At 36.3% G+C, this 22,094-nt stretch overlaps 1 protein-coding gene across 1 annotated transcript in view; it reads right to left on the minus strand.

Moving 5' to 3' along the window:
* The window catches only part of TENM2 (teneurin transmembrane protein 2), a 418,814-nt gene extending 397,297 nt beyond the window's left edge, over positions 1-21,517 (minus strand). Inside the window, exons 1-2 of the mRNA XM_053463637.1 lie at positions 21,461-21,517; positions 21,002-21,164 (exon numbers count right to left, since the gene is read on the minus strand). Coding sequence (XP_053319612.1) covers positions 21,002-21,164; positions 21,461-21,517 — 220 coding nt within the window. The remainder of the gene's footprint in view (positions 1-21,001; positions 21,165-21,460) is intronic.
* Between the last annotated feature and the right edge of the window lie 577 nt (positions 21,518-22,094).

Consider the following 22,094-nt stretch of genomic DNA (forward strand, 5'->3'; position numbering starts at 1 on the left):
GCAAAACAGACCCAGTTATATATCTAATTAGGGATGCTGCCCCAGGTCGGACACAATGCAGCACCCCCAGATCCCAGCTCCTCTTCTTCTTCTTCATACATAGCGCTTGGACATTACTTAATAAACATCGCCTTCAGTAATGCAGTTATTGGGGCATCACACAGAATGTGTAAGTAAATGGGTTTACATTTTATTTGTTCTAAAATAGTTATAGTTCAGTAACAGCTAAAAAAAAAAATCACCTTCTGGCTACCTCCTATGTACTGTACACCTGCAAAGCATGGTACCTTACCACCTACCTCTTGTAACTTGCCATATTCTGCCCCATCCCACCAGGAACATCCACTCGATTTCTGGAGGAGATGGGGTATATGTACCTCACTTTACCCCAGAAAGAGATTGAATTAAAAAATAGTGCAGTATATAATTAATCCACAAATTAAATTGTATTAATACATTTCAACAGTATCTATTTTCATTAATTATAAAAAGAAAAAATGGAGGTGAGACCCCTATTCTAGAGCGCACTAGATGATCTAGACTAGTGATCATCCCAGCTTATTTTACAGGTAATGTCACTAAACATTAACTAAATTATTTTATTTCCATAATGCAGGACCAAAGAAAACCCTAAAAATTACAGTATAATGGGGCAGGTATGTAGAAATAGTTTTCTTTATGCTTTTCATTAAAACCTTACAGTACAAGAGAAAATACCCTTTTGTCTTTTTATTAAAAGGTCTATCCTTATTTTTATTCCTTTGTCTTGGTTCCTGTTCTGGATAACTTTCGTATGGCAACGTTGGCACGTGTACATACAAAAAAAAAGTAGCTTAGAGATGGCGTTCCCCTGAAACATTTCGTACATTTTTTTTCTGGAAGTGTAGAATCTCAGTGCGTCCTGAGCATATGTTACGGGACTGCCCAGTCCCCCAAAACAGGCGTGCTAATGTTGTGGGAAATATGTTATTTTCAAAAGAAGAAACTGAAAAGCGAATCGTAGCAAGATTCACCCTGACATTATTTGAACGCAGTTCACGTTTTTGCAGGGTTGAAATCATGCTAGTAACTAGCAATTATATTGTGATTTCAAAGCAGCAGCTTGTTGATCTCCTTCAGAAGTGAACATTCAGTGTTGCATATAGATGATGTACCTAGCCATATATTTCTATTTTCACACAATGTCACAAAATCATTTGCTTATGAACGCTAGTGTTATACTATGCTGTTATATTAAATATTGTGTGTGTGTATATATATATATATATATATATGAATCATTTGGCCCATCTAACATGCCTGTTTTTCCTGCTCATCTTATCATTCAGAATGACTATAAACTTATCCCTATGCATCTTTAAATTATTACCCTGAACCATTTCTATTTCTGGAGATGTGGACTCCAGAACCGTATACTATAGGGTAGGTGAGGTCTGATCAGAGGTCCGTAAAGTCGCAGGACCACCTCCCCCTCTGTTGCTAATTCCTCTAGCTATGCAATCCAATGTATATTATAGAGGTTATACAGAGTAGAGGAATTGTAAATCATAGTGTCCCGTACCCCCCAGAGGGGAACTGGTATTTGTGATATGCAATTAACAATATGAACAAGACAAGCGGTTACCAGAAAGAAAATTGACTGAGAAGTAGTCACGGAGGGGAGTTTATCTTCTTTCGGTAAATTACACAAACCTAATAAAAGGGCAAATTAAGCAATGTAACTGAGTAATCGGAAAACATCTGACACATTGTAAGTATGTGAACACCAAACAACATTTGGCTGAGTTACTTTAGATATATATACAAGAGCTCTCAGTGTGTATCTAGAAAATCAAACTAAGTCTTGAAGAACAATGTGTTCCTTGGGCTAGCCCCAAGCATAATGAGTCGATCCACCTGTTGCCTGGTTTGCAATATGAATACACATTTATGTTGTTTTCTTTCCTTCAAGCACAAAAACACATCCCATACTGTTATTATCTTTACAATGCTTGGCATTTTTCACTGGCTCGTCTTGTCCTTTTTTTCTTGTTTACTTCAGTATATCATATCCAGAGATCTTCATAACAAATGGAGAGATAAAAAAATCCCATTAATTAAAGCTTGTTTGTGTTGCATATTTAGGCAATTTTGTACGCGCCTAATCCTGTTGTGTTATGTCTGTATGACAATGCGTTATGAATAGGGTTTGTTGAGTGTTGAGGGGGTGGTTGTGTCCTAAATATTCGGCCCCCGCTCCCTTGTATCTTTACCTACAGGAATGGAGGCACTCAATGGTGGACTAGTTGACAGAACCTACTAATGTAAATCTGAGATGTGCCTCAATGTCCATAAAAATGAGGAGGCCCTCAAGTACAATGCAAGCTTTGTGGAATACCATGGTGCTGCTGTGTTAAGTACAACCATGAAACAGAGAGCATGAGAGAGCGAGAATGAACTTCACGTTCCTGCCATACAGTATGGTTGGTAGGGGTTCTAGAATTTAGAATTCTAGAATCTGGAACATTACAAACCACTTCTGGAGACTCATATTAATATACATTAATATACATTTGCTAAACTCGTTCTGCTTTAGATGCAAGCCTGGCATTGCACTACCAAGTAAATCATTTTCAAATGATAAATATTTTATATATATATTTTTTTTTTTACAAAAACCTTGCGAAAGGCAACCTTTAATGAAATCTCCGTCACATCTATTATCCATGTCTTACATTTACTATTCCAAATATTACTGAAGGTCACGGGAGCTAGTTGAAGTAAACCAAAAGCTAGAATTTATACAAAAAAGATGCAAAATTTATGCAATATATCCAGATTTGACATTTAAGGGAATATGCTGTCAATGCCTTGGAGGAACTGCTGCACAATTTAATTTCATATTAATCTAGTTAGGAAAAAAAAAAAAACGTGATAGTATGATTCATGAACATACCATAATGAAAAAGAGAATCCTTTGTAATGAATCAAAAAGCTGTGGACCTGACATCACAGCAAAACAGAATGGGGTATACGTGCAATAATCAGTGTAGCAGATGTGCTTAATAATTAAGAAAACTGTCCCTTTTAACAAAAACTCAATTCTTCTAGGGTCAACAGAATTACTATTATATTAATCTGTTCTGCCTAAGAAACGTTGTTTATTAATCCACTCGTATATAAGTGAAAGCTCAAGGAGTGTAATGCAATTTAAAAATGCAATTACCAAAAGAGACATTATTTTTATTACTATATTGGTAATTTTTCTGCTGTACGTGTGACACATAACTATAGATACTTTACTAAATAATGCGAAAGTAAATGTGCTGGTCCACCTTTTAAGTTAGGCCGTATTTACCAAGAGAGATATTTACTGAATATATTGTCAAATAATTATTATATTTATTGATACAAATAATACATAGGTGTTTTATTTCTAGTAAGGTTAGGTGACTTTATGGATTTATTGGTTGACATCAAATAGAGCATGGCACCGGGTAAGGTGCACTAATGGTTGGGCTGAGGTGGCACAGTTCTCCCCCTCCTAGAATCGCAATAATGTAATATATATATATATATATATATATATATATATATATATACCGTATTTGCTCGATTATAAGACGACCCTGATTATAAGACAACCCCCAAATCTTAATATTAATTTAGGAAAAAAAGAAAAAGCCTGAACATAAGAGGACCCTATAGGAAAAAAGTTTTACCAGTAAATGTTAATTCATTTAAACAATTTTTTTTTAATAAAAGCTATGCTTGAGAAAAATATTTTGGTTTTATTTCCTTCTATTTTCCAACCTGCCCCCCAGTTATGCACATCTGCCCCAGAAGTGCCTTATACCCCCTATATGCCACTGTGCCCCATGATATGCCTTTTAACCCTCTAAATGCCACTGTGCCCCATGATATGCCTTTTAACCCTATATGCCACTGTGCCCCATGATATGCCTTTTAACCCTATATGCCACTCTGGCACTTAGAGGGTTAAAAGGCATATTATGGGGAAGAGTGGCATATAGGGAGGTTTAAGGCATTTCAGGAGGCAGAGTGGCATTAAAGGGGTTAAAAGGCATTTCACAGAGCACTCTGCCTCCAGAAATGTCTTACACCCCCCATTTAACACTCCCTCTCCCTCCTCCAAACTTACCGGTGCTTCTGAGTTGGGGGGGCGCATAACACAGGAGGGTCCAGGTCCCCTGCATCTGAGCCCCAGGTGCTTAGTCCGGGCAGCATGTAGAGCTCCACGCGAATCGCATATTATATCGCGTATTATATCGCGTAGAGCTCTACACACAGCCCGGACTAAGCACCGGGGATTCAGATGCACCGGTAAATTTGGTCGGGGGTTAACACAGGAGGATCCAGGTCCCCTGCATCTGGGTCCCCAGTGCTTAGTCCGGGAAGCGTGTAGAGCTCTACGCGATTGTATCGCGTAGAGCTCTACACGCAGCCCGGACTAAGCACCGGGGACTCAGAAGCACCGGTAAGTTGGGGGGGGGGGGTTAACACAGGAGGATCCAGGTCCCCTGCATCGCTGCGGGGGATCTGGATCTTAGTCTCATAATCAGACCTATTTGAGGTCTGATTATAAGACGACCCTGATTATAAGACGAGGGTTATTTTTCAGAGCATTTGCTCTGGAAAAAACCTCGTCTTATAATCGAGCAAATACGGTATATATATATATATACATATACAGTAGATTGCTCTAGCTATCCGTCGATAACCCTAACCACACTAGCTTAAACAAGAGTGACATTCTTTGGCCATTTAAATTTTGAGAAACATGTACAGGGCACGCTGAGCATAGAAAGAACATGTGGATTTATGAGAAAATAAAGTTTCCTGGCCTTTATGAACTTCCACATTGGTTTTCATGGTCATATCAGAAAATGTGATTCCTGCTTTATTTATACACAAATACCATTATTCAACAAAGTGGAAAATGACCCAAATAAGTCCATTACAAACGATCATTTTGTTCACTGCTTTACATTAGCATCTCGGGCTGTCTCCCAAAGACATAATTATCTGAAGAAGGCAAAGCTAATGGGGAGAATGCATTTGAATGTAAGTCAGGTCTTAATAATTATTCACTTGCACTCAGTCCCTGTTATTTCATTGCTTTTTTTTTTTTTTGAAATGTCGAAACATGAGGGTCAGAAGAAGGTTAAAGTGTGAAATTTACTCTCATTAGTGAGCATCAGCTTTCCATGCTGCTAGACACCGCTCATTGTGACTGTTAAGCAACAGAAACATATTACGGTGATATTAATGGACTTTCAAATATGCAGAGGGAAAAAAAAATAGACAATGATTTAAGTTTACCTTTTTATCAGGCTCCGAGAGATGTTTACAACTTTTGTTAATAAGTTTTTCTGCTTCTCTAAATTACTTTTACAATAGCACATTGGCTGTATTCATTACCTATGGCTGGCAATGTTAATTACTTTTGTATGACTAGAACTGATAGCTTTTTTATGGTAGCTACAGACTGTGAACCTAAAAGTATATTATCGTAAAACCTTAATAAGATTACAATTTGATGTGTACAAAGACTGAACAGAATCACAGAACGTATACATCATGCTGTTGCCAGAGCCAGCTGCCTTCATTACATTTCTTTTAAAGAGGCAGTTCCACAGATATAAGTGTTTTTAAACAGCATATAATATGTAATTGGTTTGTGGAAACATATTTAATTATCCTTTAATATTTTGTCTTATTACTTCATTGCGTTTCCCCAAAGACCTAAGACGGTAGAGGAACGGCATTGTATCTATATATCACAGGCGTAAAGCGTCCTCGCAATGGGATTTTAATGGAATTTTTAAATACAGTATTTTATAGGATTCCTTGAAACGGGAATATTGTTTACAGTCAACCACTCCCAGGGCAGAACTGCCAAGGAAATAGAGGAAAGGATAAATAGGATAAATCAAACACCAAATAACTAAATACATCTATCTATCTATCTATCTATCTATCTATCTATCTATCTATCTATCTATCTATCTTATCTATCTATCTTATCTATCTATCAGAGGTTCATCTAATGCTATATTACAGGCAACAAATGCAACTCCTTAAATTAATAAAATGTGTTTGTAACATAGATAGTGAGAAATCATTTTACTTCATGAGAACCTTTGTCCGGTCTAGTCTGCCCATTTATTTCTGCTGTAAAAACCTCAAACCTTATTTTGTACTAGAATTTGTCTTATATTCAGGATAGTCTAATGCTTATCTTATGCATATTTAAATTCCCTCACAGTATGACCCTCTCCAACTTTTGCCAGAAAACGTATAAACTGCCATACTTGGAAACTCTCCAGGTTTTCACCCAGTGCCACTTCTCCAGTTCTCCAGTTGACAGCGGTAACTCTATGGGTCGTGGGAGTGGTGTTTAGACACACCCACTACCCGCCCCATTTAATGTGCCTACACATTTGTCTGTCTCCACCCAAATATGTGGTTAGCCCCTCTCATGTTATTAGCCCCACCCCTGCAAAGTAACAAGAAGTACACCCCCTGGTCTTTCAATGTCTTCCGCACAAAAAACACTTTTTTGGGACTTACCCAAATGTCACATGGCAACGAATATTTAACCTTACCATATTTTCTGTAAGCAAACCAGCTTTTCTAGTAATGTAACAGACCTGATGTTTACAGAAACGCATACTAGTCAACAGTTGGAGTGGATACAGTATATGCCCACCCAAAATAGAGTGCATCATAACTATGCCACTCAAAGACCCCTAAAACACCATTAACCCTTTTACTCATTTCCACCCACTTTTCTCTAATTGCATAAGTCTAATAACACTCCACTAGGCACTGGATCAGAATAGTATAGCAGGTAAAATATATGTCTCGATTGCAATAAATACAGTTACATAATACTCATGTGTCCCTTGATGTTGCTTTTTATATAGTAACTCTAACTGTTTGCTGGGCATGAGAATCCTAAAGCCGCAATCACATGTGTAGAAACAGCAAACAATGTGTTTATAAATGAAAATGTGTAAATAAAATGCACTATTTCTTTCTTTCTAAATATTAACAAGTTCCAAACTAGCATAAAAAGATGTGCATAGAAAAACTATAATGTCCCACTATGGCCATTTCAAATGTTGTGTGTATTTATATATATATATATATATATATATATATATATATATATTTATACATATTCTGTATATATAACACATTTAAAATAAAGGACTGCATTAAGAAGAAAAAACACACAGAGATGTTTTCTTTCTCATAATGAGACTCCAAGCTGTTTTGAACATTCCAACGATGTTCAGTACAGGTCAAAGCCAAATACATGATCTGCTATCAAAAGTTCATCTCATTTAAATTTTAATTCAATGTTAACAAACTCACATGGAAAAATAATTCTGCTGCCAAGTGATACTTCATCAGATTTAAAATAAATAAAACAGGAAAAAGAGATGAAGCTTAATTTTATTGTATTCCTGGCTAATGTGTGCCAGCAATCGCTAATGAGAACATTTTTTTATATATTATATTATATTATGTCCTTTCTAAAATGAATTTCTCGCTACATAATGTTATTGGCAACCATATCTTATCTCCCATATATCCGTGAAAAATATGATAAGGAATATTTATTTATTATTTTTTTGTTGGCAGCCACAAAAAGAAGAGGTTCCGAGTGGTGGGAGGACTCCTGCTGTCAGCATAATATACATGCCCGATTATGTGCATTGCATCTGACGTTTTTCAATCAGAGCATTCCTTAGGCACCCATTTTGATTAACGCTATAAACCCTCCGATCCTAAATTATACTATTTTACTGGAAAACACATGTATGCGGAGCTCCTTCCATCTGCAGAAAACTTAAGTAAATAGTCCATAATCATAGTCAGTCCTATCCGATATCAATATAATATGCAAAAATATTTTACTTTACAAAAAATATGTTTTAATCTCTTCCGTTCCAAGACATTCTTCCAGGAACTACAAAGACCCCATGGCGATTATATTTTAATTGGTTAAGGCCAATAATTGCTTGGATTAGGGATTCTCTAATCAAAGGTTGTGCTATTTACATTTTTAAAATGTCAAAATCATTAAAGACTATAGTGAATGTATTCAATGTAGCATTTTCCATTTAGGCGACACATGCAAAATGATACTATTGATGCAAGTGATTTGTCCACTATGACATGAGCTGTCAATCTCATTAGTATGACCATAACGTGTAAAACCTTATTTGCTTTTTTTTATGTACACATCTTTCTAGAAAGCACATCATGCTAGGATCATACAGGCAAAGATAATGCTGTTCTTGCGAGGTCTAATGATTTTCCTGATCATTTTGAAGCCAATGGTCCGAGGCACTCAAACCTTAATCAGCTCTTGGTCTGCTCTTAGATTCAGGATAGCCATATGTCTATCCTACAGCGCTGTTGCGTTTGACAGTTACTATGTTTTACCATGGAAACTATATGCTAATGTCAGATTATATCCATTTTCAAACACAAGCACCACCATCTAATACAGGGACTGAGTGAAGGCTGTGCATCCTACCTTCTTGGCACACTTCCACGATGAGCTATTAACCATGTATTCCTGCAATGTCTTCTTCTCCCTCTGCAACTACTAACTTGAATAAAGCACATTGCACATTTTAAATTTTTAAGTATAAAAATGCATTTATAATTACATCTAAAGTGCATTTCATTTCTAAACATCGCAGGAGTTATAATTATTCTGTTCTGTTTAAATCCAGGGCCAGTAGTAACACTGGCATAACATATTGAGCTCCTGCTTTATCAGCTACTTATTGACCTCCCTTTATGCATAAATATAAATCCTAGTTTGCATTCTAACAATGATAATAAAGCACCTGTAATTACGATACATTGTAATCGTCTTTGAACATAAAATGAAACAATGGTACCCATCACAGCAGGTTGTGCAATTTAGCCATAGAGTAAAACTAATGACATATTGGTGATTACGCTCAGTATATGAGACACACAAAAAGTTTATTTAATATGATTGTATCCGAATTATTGTTATTTTTTTGTATGTTGCATTTGTGTGCTAATATAAAACATATAAAACAGTTAAAATTGTATTTACCAAAACCTAGGTCTGATCATATGAATAGATTAACTGTCTGTTGCAAGTAAGGTTGAAGTGCGCACATGAAAGTATAACAGGGTGAGCATGTGAGCATGCGCTAGTCGGCTGCCCAGCACCTCCTTTTAGTACCAGATAATTACTAATAAAAATAAACTGTACCTCTTCTATATATTCTTATATTTGTGCTCTCAGACAATGGGGACTATATATATATACATATATATATCTATCTATATATATATATATATAGATAGATATATACACTGTATGTATGTATATATATATATATATGCTCTGTATGTGTGTATATACACAACTATACTCACTACGGAAAACAATATAGAAAATGTGTAATGTGGAGAGATTTTCAAAATGATATCAGACACAAGCAATGACTAGAAAATGTGATCAATCAAAGTTAACAAAATAAAAATTCCAGTGAAGGGAAAAACATTGACACACTAAAATCTGTTGGCCATAGCAAAGCTAACCCATCTTAATTAAAGTGACAGCTACTGACCCTTAATTAATCAATTAAAACCACATTACTCCCCAACACCTGTCAATTATAAATTGTCTGCTACAAGCTAAATTCTCTATGGCCCCCTCAGCATTACCGCCAAGGGGATCCGGTACCGCTAGACAGGGGGAAATGATACGTATGGTGTCATAACCCATCATGAAAGCGAGAACGTCTCCTAAAATTCCTTAAAACCTAGGAATAGCCTGGAGAATTTTGTGTCAATGAAAAGCAGACTACCACGGAATGACCTTGCCAATTTAAAGCAATAGAGTCATGTTCCCATTATATTTTATTTCTCTGTTATAACTCATTCCATCTTAGCAGCTTGAGGTATCCTAGAGTTACAAATCAGATTTATAGTGAGTTTCGGTGTTTCAACTTAACAAATATACTGTCTTCCGTAGTAGTTTTTTTTACTCTACATTTATGTTGACCTAATAGCTTTGTGTAGCTGTTTGTCTTCTAAAACAATGGTACAGAAATCTTCTTTAAAAGAAAACATATCTAGGGCAACCCCCCCCCCTAAGGAATTCAGGTAAACCCATAGAAAAATAAAGCAAGCTTTGGGCACTGGTTTTAGGGAATAAAAAGTTATGTTTTATAAAACACTTGAAGCAAATTGGACACCACTCATCTTTGGAATTTCTACTGGGAATCTGTATTTAACAAAAAAAATTCTTACCGACAATCTTCTGCTGTGTTGGGTTTTTCTCTTTATACATTTAAAATTCAAGATTAGGAGAACGTAAGCTTGGGTCTCATCAGTTAATGGAGGAGATCTCACGTGGTTCACATTCATCTGGGTGTGAATGGCCTTACTAAGATACCATACATGCCAATAGTCCCGAATTTGCTGGAACAGTCCTGTTTAGGGGGTCCTGTCCCGTCATAAACTTTTAACTGTGCAAGGCATGTTTACAAAGAGCCAATTTGGGGCAAACTGCTTAATATGAAGATAGCAGAAACATCACAACTGGTATAAAGGTGTTACTGTTGCTGTGGTCTTTGCATGTATGACTGAAGCAAAGTGATGTCATATCCCAACGCTCTACTTCAGTCCTATATACTGAGACCCTAAGCATGAAGGAGCGCAGGAATCCCTCTTGCTGCCAAAAACTCTTCCTGTCCTGGGCCCTGAGAATCATGAGAGTAGTCCTGATATGAAGTTTGAATAATTCAATGTTTTAAATGGGCAGCTGCATTATGAACTCATCATAAATAATTTGTATCGTGTTTTACCATTCTATGGGCTAGTTGTGTATTATAACTTTGGCTTGGTCTAATTTTATTAAAATAATTTGGCTTTACTTTAACAGATTATTGTGAGTTATGGTGTAGCAGATAACCCCTTTTTATGCATCTTTTTTATGAATCCTTGAGAATTACTTGAGTATTACTTAAGGACTTGTTGTCATTAAGAGAAAGCACAATAAAGAAGCCATAGACACACAGCCTTCATAAAGTATTGTGCAGCTGTATTATACCCTTCATGGCTACTTATTTAAGAAGAAGACAAAATTCCACTTAATACATCAGTTTTTTTCTTCCCTTCTGTAACAAATGAGAAAATAATATATCATTCTATACAATTTTAAGTTTGTAAGCAGTGCCCTCTTTACCTATTGCATCTGGTTTTGACGCATGTCGTGTAACAAGAGCTACATAAGTTGTTAAATTAATACAAGTATAATAATAATAATAATAATAAAATTCTGCTTACGCAAAGAAAAATACCCCTCACCGGGACTTAAATTAAAGCATCTTTTTTTTTTTTTTTTTTAACTTTATTTAACCTCAAGAATGGCAGAGTGAGAAGACGGACGCCTCCCGCTCCCACCACAGGACTCAACAAGGTAAGTAAGGATAAATAGAAGTAGGGAGAGGGTGAGGGGAAGACAGTGAGAAGGGGCAGGGGTGGGCAGTAAGAAGGGGGGAAGGCAGTGAGAAGGGGCAGAGGGAGGGCAGTGAGATGGGGCAGAGGGGGGGAGGGCAGTGAGAAGGGGCAGAGGTGGTAGATAGTGAGAAAGGGGAGTTTTGTGACAAGATTTTTTTCCTTTCCTTTTTTTTGGGATGGGGGGCGCCACAGGAGTAGTCCGCACAGGACGCCAGAACACTTAAGGCCGGCTCTGTATGCCTTTTAGTGAGAGACAGCTGCACAGCCACAGATTCACATGCCAACAGCTAAAGACCTGTGGAATTAACCTAGGGCTTGGTATAATTCTTTTATTTCTCTGTTTTCTTTTGTGAAAGCATAGATGAACAAGAAGGTATGGGAGCAGTTAACAGGTTATTGTTAAAAATTCTAATTTAACTTAATTTGCTCAGACAAAAAAACATCAAATAAAACTAAGATGTGCATGAAATGACTTTGATCGCGAGCTTGCGCAAGGGTGTAGTGTCATTAGCTTAGCATCTTTTCTTCTGGTTATGAGGGCAATAGTAGGCTTTTTCTTTAGTGAGAAGATTAAATTTTAAACGACTTTTTTTTTTTCTAGTTGGGCTTGATTTGCATGTTTGCTGTTGCATTTTATGTTTTCCTAATAGAAAGTTTTTCAAATAGTGTGAAAAGAGCTAATTTCAATTTCATTTGCTTCATGTTATTGCAAATAGCTCTTTTAGTAGCATGTTAAAACCAATGTCCTGTATCCTCCATGTATTGCAAATGTTGAGAACAGAAGTGCCTTTTCACTCTCAAAGTTGTGTCTAGCAGGCGTTTCAGACATTATTCACGGGTTCAGTTTGGATATCACATTATTTATGTTAACAAAGGTTTCCAGCAAAGCAAATAGTCAGGAAAAGCTACTTAGCAACCTAATTAAACTTGCCTTTACATATCTGTTACTGTCATAAAACATAAAACATTTTTTTTTCTAAAGTGAGGGTTTTCAGATAAACGCTGGGGGCATTTGGATTTCTCCAGAAATCTTAGCATACTGGAGCCAGCCGTTTTCTGCAGGAATGGCTTTGTGAGGGGGTCTTTACATGAAAGCAGGACTGCCCTTACATGTTCAGGAGCCCTGTGTGGGCCACCCCTGTGGCCCCCATCATCAGCCTCAGATTCCCTTTCTCTGCTCCTTCACTGAATCATCCCTCTCTTTTCCTCCTTCATGTAGTCCAGGTATAGATTAAAAACAACAGCACATAGAAACACATAGAAACACAGCATTGTAGGTATAGATCAACTGAATAACACACAAACTCAGCATTAAAGATATAGATGAAATAAATAATGCACGGAAGCCCTAGGTTACAGGGATAGATCACAGGTCACACGCCACAGAGGCAATCCCTGGCAACCAGATTGTACACATAGGACTTGCCCAAGACCCAGATTACATTACAGGACTTTCCAGCACCCATACTACACACATATAACTTACCAAGCACCCATATTGGACAAATATGACTAGGCCCAGCAAGTAGACTGCACACATGAGACTTAACCCATCACCCAGATTGCATCCACAGGATTTACCCAGCATCCAGACTGCATCCACAATGGCCTCCTTTCAGAGTCGTAGGTCTCCACTCAGAGTCTTAGGTCTCCACTCAGTCAGAGCTACTCTCAATCAAGGCTCCTCTCAGTCTGGCTCATGCTTACCCTTTAGACATTCTATAACATATAGTGCCAGGACAGTAATGGATAGACTCTCAAAATACACACATATACACTACCATTACAAATGCCTGCCCATAACCATACACACCTGACAACAAAGGCACATCCTCCTCTTTCTCATTATCGCTCCCATTTCTCTTTATCTCATCAATCTCAATGCTCTTGATCACATCTTTCCCTTTTCTATTTATCTCTCCTCCTCTTTCTACTTATCTCTCCCCTTTCTCATTATCTATCTCTTCCCCATCGCTTATCTTGCTGAGGTCCTTTGATGGGAGCGCAAGGCCCCTGTCTAATTGCTTTGTTGTGGTGTCAGCGGCATTCACCGCTGGCGACCGGGATATGATGTCATGCTCCGGTACTCCGCATCAATCACCGGCATTGCGAGGGAGCAGTGTAGCAGAGTCCAGTCTGCCTTCTAGGCTGGCGTCTTCCTTGCTTATAGGTAGCGCCGGCCCTGATGGGAGGGCTAGCCCCAGCTTAAGTAGGAAGAGAGAACAAGGGGAAGTGGGGAGTGGGTGAGTGTGAGTAAGCACTGCTCTCCTGTATGGAGGAAAAGCAAAGTAACCAGGAGAAGTAAGATGATTCTGCGGTGCATATGATTTAGTATTGTCCAGGGCACTTTTACCAATAATAACTGTATAGAAAGCTCATTAACGGGAAGCAGGCAGATTTCACTCAGGTGAAAATGCTATCTTAATACAGCGTATAAAAAAATTCACATAGGTGCCCAAAACCTTGAAATTAGAGTAGTCCTAGGGGAATTTTCCTCATGCTCCCATGCAGCCGGATTTATAAATATTTAACAGAAAAATAATTCCACCTCACTACAGTTCTGTCTTTGCTACATTGTGCTTATTAAAACGGTACTCAAAAGAGAAAACATGACTTTACCTTTCACGGGTTCGGCTTGACATTAAATACACAAATTCAAGGCTTTTTGTTTTAAATATGATAATATAGGAACGCTACGGTTAAAGAGTACAGCATGTTTTGTTCAATTATAAAATAATGTTCTTGAAATGAAAAGAAAATCATATATATAAAAAAAGTGAAGGCCGACATTAAAAGAAAATGTATTCATTATTAAGTGTGGAATACCCATTAATATTTTCACTCTAAATCTTGGGAAGATCTCTCAAGGTGCTAGATAACAATAATACGTATTTATTATCATGTCAAAAAGCATGAAAAGGTGTGGTGGAAACAATGCCATCCTGCCTGAAAGGTTTTACTCTGTCGCAGTTGAAGCGAGCCTCGTATTGACAGTAATGGGATATATACAATTTATTCAGTCACATAAACCCTGTGTGAATTCCAAATCAATTATAGACAGTCGGAATAGAAGAATATCATCAGATTTAGAAAGACGATGGCATGCTTTGTTCTGGATCTATATAAACATTTATGTCGGTGTATCGTTTGATTTCTCTTATGAGCAATAAGAGGAAATAGGTATTGCCATGTTATTTAGGAAGATTCCCCAGTAGAATCTACATTTAGCTACTTTTGTCGATTCTTAATCTTTTAACACACTGTTACATTATTATTTTTTTTCTAGAAAAATTTGGTTATTCTAAAATAAATTCATGAAAGGCTAAAATTGATTTGATTGTTCTTTATACGTTCTGTATTTTTTTTTTTATCTTGTGTCAATTCCATGAAATGTAATATAACCCACAATGCTCTTGTCAAGTTTGGTGCATATAATCATTGTCATTCGTAAATCTGGAAGACTGGTTTAAAGCTCCAGCGTTCATGATTAAATAACATCTTCCAGGAACCTCCAAGTATGTCATCCATATCTGTCAGAAAACCATCATTGTACATTAAAGTAACCTGTCACCAATTGTCATTAATGAGAAGCACCCCGGTTGCCTTGGCTTCCTACCAAGAAACACACAATAAGGGCAGGAAGAAATGTGCCGGAACTGGCAGATAGTAATAAGAAAGGGTACTTTTCAAAGCAATACGTACCTTGAATGTATTTTAGTTCTTTCCCTATGCTGGGAAGGTACTGGGATAACTTTCTCCAGTGATTATGTGAAAACTTGGTGGTGTATACTGGAATGGCACTTGACTTGCCAAATATGAGATTCACAAATGTTCATGGGGTATAGAATGTAAATATTACTAAATTAGAACTAATTTTATATGTCAATTAAAAATATTATATTTTTTTTTCTTGGCAGGTATGAGTACATATTTTTAAAGAGCTCCTTCCTATATTATATATTAGATGACTGTGGCATCTTACACTGTACAAGCAGGAGCTAGTAAAATGATGAGGATAAATGATTGCATTACAAGGGTCTGGTCAACAAGCTCATTCATTTGGTCAACAAGCTCATTCATTTGCACAGAGGCTAATTCCCACTGTACAGCTCTGTGGAATATGATGGCGCTGTGTGAATCGAATTATATATATACTGTATATGTGAAGGTATATGTGTGTATGTATGTATATTATATACACACACACACACAAGAATAAAGTGGTCACAAGTTGCCAAGATTAAGTAATGCATTCATAGAAAACCAATCTAAACATTTATATTACATGATATATATATATATATATATATATATATATATTATTACGCATGGTATAATGAAATTAGACGCTTACAATATGCGATTACCCAGACTAGTGCTACAATTAGACACCTGATTTAAAGTGTATCGACTTGAAAGTACTATCATTACTATAAATTGGGCATTAAATGAAACATTTGATACCGTGTGGTCAGCTGTAAGTCTGCCGTTAACACCATGTGGAACTTTAGCTGTAATGTAATATGCCTGATTTTATTTTAAACATTAGGTTCATTGCTATGTATGTTTCCACAAAAAGAAACATTATAATCGTGTTCAAGAAGGCCGTGGTTTGCAATATACGTATTAATGAGCATAAGGAACACCTAAATGCTTTTTTGTAATGCAGTGGAAAGGTATATAAAATAACAATAAAAATGAATGGCTTAGAAAGCACTCATCAAGGATAGATAGGTAGATAGATAGATAGATAGATAGATAGATAGACAGATACAGTACACACTCATAGCTAAACACTACAAAAATGTAATACAATAAAATTGTAAAGAAGCAAAATAAATACCATGACTTTTAAAACTATCAAAAGAAAAAAGTAAATCAACATTTTCCTAATTTCATATTACATTTGTATGTGAAATCCATACATTTCATTCTTCTTCCTTTTTTGGAAGCGGATTAACCCCTTTATGAAAGTAAAGTGTGACTCCCTCTTCTGCATGTGAGTGTGCATGCAAGAGCCTATGCAGGAGAGTTATACAAATAGCTGAAAAGCCATAGGGCGGCTTGTCAAACAGTTTTCGATTTGGAGTTGGACAAAGAGCAAGTGGATGCCTTTGAGGAAACTAAAATAGGATTCTTAAATGGCTGTTCAACAAAATGAATTGATTCATTCCCCGGTCCTCAGATTGTAATTTAAAAAGGTTAGAAGCTTCATTTTTAAAGCCGTTTAAGTTTAAAGAGACAAATGCCTCATTTAAGTTGTCACTTCAGTATAGTTACATTTAAGACATAAAAATGGCTCTTTATCCTAATTAACTGTGGGAGTCAATAGAAAGCCATCTATTGCTATGTTATCTATCTTAAAAATGGTAGACAGCAGTCAAATACAGTTGTTTGGGCTAATAGCAGTCACATTAGAATTGGAACAAGAAAAGAGAAGTATACATTTGTGAGCGGATTCCTGGAAATAGATTCAGCTGGTTAAACATGCCTTACTGGAGACGGTGATAATATTACAATGGACAATTAGCTGTCGTTTGAGATGTTTTCAAAACTATACTTATTAAGAACATCTTTAACCCCTTAATGGCAAAGCCCACACGTGTATGCATTGTTTTCAATGGGTTTAGGGACCGCCCATTGTCCTTAAGGGGTTAAAGGGGCCCTCCAGCCATCATATGCACATTACTGTTTGTTCCATTTTGGAAATGCATGGGAGAATTCTCCACCCCATATGCATTTGCCCCTTACTACAGCTAAATTCCCTGCCGTAGATGTGTTTGTCTTTACCTCCAGTCAGATCCAGCACTTGCTTGAAAAAAGCCAGGGGCAGGAGTTTTTTCAGACCCCCCTGTACATGTGTGGATGGTGCTGCCATTGATTTAAAGGGGATCCGATTCTTGCCACTGATTGACTGCTGCGCCCCTGATGCCTAGATCGCTTTCTGCATCCGTTTGAAGTCATGACGGTCCTGGCGCGTCAATTGTTAACCGATTGTTTTCGTTAACCGATTGTTTTCGAGTGACGTGCCCGGAGCGTCAATTGTCATCAAGGGGTTAAGTAAATCTGTTGATTTATTTAACCCCTTGATTAAACTTCAGCTGTCACACATGCTAATACTCTTGTACTCATTAGGCATTTTGCTTATGCCACATGAAATATCTACCCTGTTGCAGGCCTTTATATCTTCTGCTAAAAAGACATTGCTAACGATTGATACCTTTTGTAATATAGCTAAGAAAAACATTAAAAACTATGGGTCCCATAAGGCATTCTCCAATACAGAGTTATTTATGGTTTGTGTGTGTTGGATACTGACCCCCTGAATGTTAATATATTTTGTCAAACCACATTGTTACATTGTTCTCAGAAAATTTCCACCTATGGTTTTAATAATAATAATAATAATAAAAATAATAATAATAATAATAATGTAAAGAAGAAGATTAAGAATAATCTATGGATTTTGCTATATTAACTGTTAACTGTTGATGATTCTAAATAATATTATTGTTGTTTTTCTGGGCACAGTGCCCCAATCACAGGCTAAAAAGAATAATTCCTCCACCAAAGTCATGATCTAATGCATTAGCCAAAGCCACAATTGCTCCAATCTGAATAACGTTGTTGTCATACTATCCTAGGTAGCAAAACATTAAAATTCCAACGTTGCCTGTTTTATGGTTTGGATTTAAACAGACAGCGATGCTTCAACTTAAGCTTAGCCTATGTATATATTTATATATATATATATATATATATATATATATATATATATATATATATATAATATACTATATATAAAATGAGAAAATATGTTGCAAAATGCTGTGCTTTATTTAAATACGGTTTAAAGGCTGTAACAGAATACTTTGTATATGGCATTCTCAAATTGAAAAAAGCATATAGTATATGAAATTGGAATTGAACATATGGAAGTGAAATAAAAGAGTTAATCAACCATTACTGAATACATCTGGTATAACTCATGCCAATCAGAATCCAAAATATTAGTTTATATCTGGTCAATTACATTGGATGGAAATAGCATGCCATAATGTATGTTACCATAAAACTATGTTAATTTGCAATGCAAGAAAAAAAAACTGCACAAATATATGATATTTGTCAAACTGTCTTTCGTCTTGCGCATGTAATTGTATACAATTTTTCTTAGATTTAACATGTCACCATTTCAGCTCAAATGCATTACCACATATATAGCCAACTGGATCCTGTCTATATTGAAGGATGTTGTTCATAAAGTATAGCCGTGAAGATGGGGAATGGTGGAAATAAGAAAGGAAAACAAATCAGAATTCAAACCCATATTTTTAAGATGACAACCACTTTAAACAAGATGGAAGCTTATTATTAACCCTTTCAAAAGCGCTTGAGAGTCAGGATAAATGATTTCTTATTAACTTTGGTTGACAGTGAATTACATTATGTTACATTAATGTATATAGCGCCAGCAGATTCAGTAGCGCTTTACAATCAGAGTTGGATAAATTTAAAGTCACAAACAATAACAAACTTGTAAAAAAGAAGAAGGGGGCCCTGCTCGTGCAAGTTTATAATCTACTTGGTGATTGAGGGGAAGTGAAACAGTAGGAAAGAACTGCTTGGATGAGGGTTATACAGTATAGTGGATGGTATATTGAAACTAGGTATGTATTTACCTTCCACGTTGTCCTAGGCCCGCAGCGCCCCCAGCCATCCCCTCCGCGGTTGGTGTCTTCCCTGTATTAAAAGACACGCTGTGCCTTTAAGACACGGATAGCTGGTATATTACATCATATACCGGTGCACTGTGTCTAAAACACGCACCTCGCCTTCTAATGCAGTCTAATGGGGCTGTGATGAGTTGGCACAGCCTGTATAGTGTAAATGGACCAGTTTGGAAGATCAAATATCTCCATTGTAACCGTCCTTTTGAACAACAGGTCTCCAGGGCCTAATTGTCCAAAAGGGTGATCAAGTCCCATGGTCCTGCTGTCCCACGGTCCTGCCACTCTAGGCCTGGTCCTAGTCGATCCAAGGACAGGATATGTCATTGATTAAACTCTTAGTTTACATCTTTAACAAATCAGAAACTTTTACTTAAGTTTCAGAAGGACAAATACAAAAAAATCAATCCCCCCCTTGTTTTTTTAGCATTCATTGGCACCTTTTTCAAATGTCTCTGATGATTAATAAATATATTACAAACATACAGGGCCAAATGTTTATTTTAAACATTGTAGACCATAAAAAATATGGTTGGGGATCTAGCTTGATGAAACATGACCAGAGCATTTACGAGACAAGGTGAAGCTATTGTCAAGACTCTCCTCTTTTTAGCCATTTGTGTCTAGTCTGATTAAGAGGAAATCAGGCCCTGAAGACACAGCTAAAAAGTGAACATGAACTTATATTAATTTGATCAATTCTGAAATTATTGCATGTATTCTTTCTCAATGAAAGATATGATCAAACTTCGTCTAAACCTCAAAATATTTGTGAAAATGGCAAATAGCAAAGATTTTGTTGATATGGATCTGAGGGGATCAGGACTATATTTTACGTGTCCTTTTTGCATTATAACATGCAATACCGTGCAGGGACACAATGTAATATAATTATATGAAATAAAAAATAGAAATAAATCAATATATATATATATATATATATATATATATATAAAATGTATTTAATTAAAAAAATGTAGATATTTATACTAATTAGCATCAGTCAACAGAAAAAACTATACTGACCATTTTTTAATAATTTTTACTAAGCAAAAATCTGTAACAACAACAATGTGGTTCTGCCCCCACCGTGCACATACTAACTATATAATTTAATATTGTGATCTAGGTATTACTATCACTGCTCTTATGTAAAAAGCAAATCATGTCATTCTAAATGTAAGTTGAAAATTACTGTGTATTGTGTTTCAAAATGTTCTAGAAAGAAGTGTATAAAAAAATGTAAAAACATGAAAAAAATGTAAAACATTCTTGTTTAAATAAAATAACAAAAATGAACACTATGAATACAATATGTATGAAAATTGGAAACCTAGAGTAATAGTTAGACTTATGAATTGGTTTCTGGTTGCCTGGAGTTATTCATTCGGCCCACATTTTCAAACTGGAAACAAAATGAATTGATACTGGCAATGTAAAATCACAGCCAGGTTTGGCTCTTACAACGTTCGACTGAATTGAAAAATCTGGTCGGGCTCAATTTGTTTGCATTATACAAAGTGAGCCACAGAATAGCACCCACGGTATTAGCTTTTTTATATGTAAATGCAGAAAAAAAAATCCTTGTTGGTTTCTGAGCCGTCTTTGGACAAGAACACACTCAGTGGGTCACAATTCGAAATACAATGCAATATTATAATGGGGAAATTGGGTGTCTACATGTTCTGTAATAACAGGTTTTAGAGAAAATCTATTAAATGTGATGCTTTTTTTTTTACCTTCAGAGTAGAGATCCAGATGGCACGGGGTTTTTGGATAGCGATTATTTGTCTGGTTTCCTAACTTTGTGACGCCGCCGCTCTCAGTATAACAGCACTTTGAATTTGGACTCTCCTTCCCTGAAATGACAAACAAGATAAATGTAATGACATCACTCAATATCTAAGGATGGGCAAGAATTATGTAATTCTATACAATCACCCAAACGCTAGTTTTTTGTTGGCAATCAATTCTTCAGAACTATTGAAGTTCTCAAAACTTTTAGTTTGGCAGTATACGTAAATCCCAACATTATTTCTAGCTGTAAATGCAAATTCAATCCATAGGGACACAATCGGTACTGAGAATAGTGTCTAGTTGCAATAGTCTGGACGAGTCCACACAATGCTTTATCAATGGTCTTTGTATGTGGTCTGGTTGGTAGCTGCTAATGGACTGAATAGGACTAACCAGATCACCTTACAGTTGTTGCTTGTGTCTACTGCATATGTTGAGTTCCATTTAGTAATTGACATTCAATGCTTTCTGATGGGACATTATGAGCTGTTGAATCCCTATTGGCAATGGTGTCCAAATTTGCATGCATTTATGCTTTCTGTTCAATGTAACTATCAAAGACATTTGTATTGATCCCTACTGGCCAAGCAGCAGATACGTAGAAAACTCTGCCAATATTATTTTGTTAATCACTGTTTATTTTAGTAACGCTAAGGCAGGGATATTATTAATAAACTCATTCTGTTAAATTAGTTTACGAAAAGTCTAAACTTAATAATATCGTATATTTGCAGCTGTGATCTGCTTGTTTGCCATTGACCCTAAGTGATAACTGGATGGAGAGATAGACAAGCTGATGTGTAAGAGAATCATATAGACAGAGGGAGAACGAGAGAAAAAAAGTCAGATTATGTGTATCTGTGCATATTATACATGTTCAGGTCAGTATAAAGAGAGTTGCAATCACCAAAACCAATTAAACATCCAATTAGATGCATGTGTCACTTTAACTAACAGGTGATGATGCTCTTCACTAGAAATTAATTATATTGTATATAATTTGACAGGGCATTGATGCAATTTCCAGATCTACAG

This window comes from Spea bombifrons, chromosome 4 (genome assembly GCF_027358695.1).
Source record: "Spea bombifrons isolate aSpeBom1 chromosome 4, aSpeBom1.2.pri, whole genome shotgun sequence".
Taxonomy (NCBI): domain Eukaryota; kingdom Metazoa; phylum Chordata; class Amphibia; order Anura; family Pelobatidae; genus Spea; species Spea bombifrons.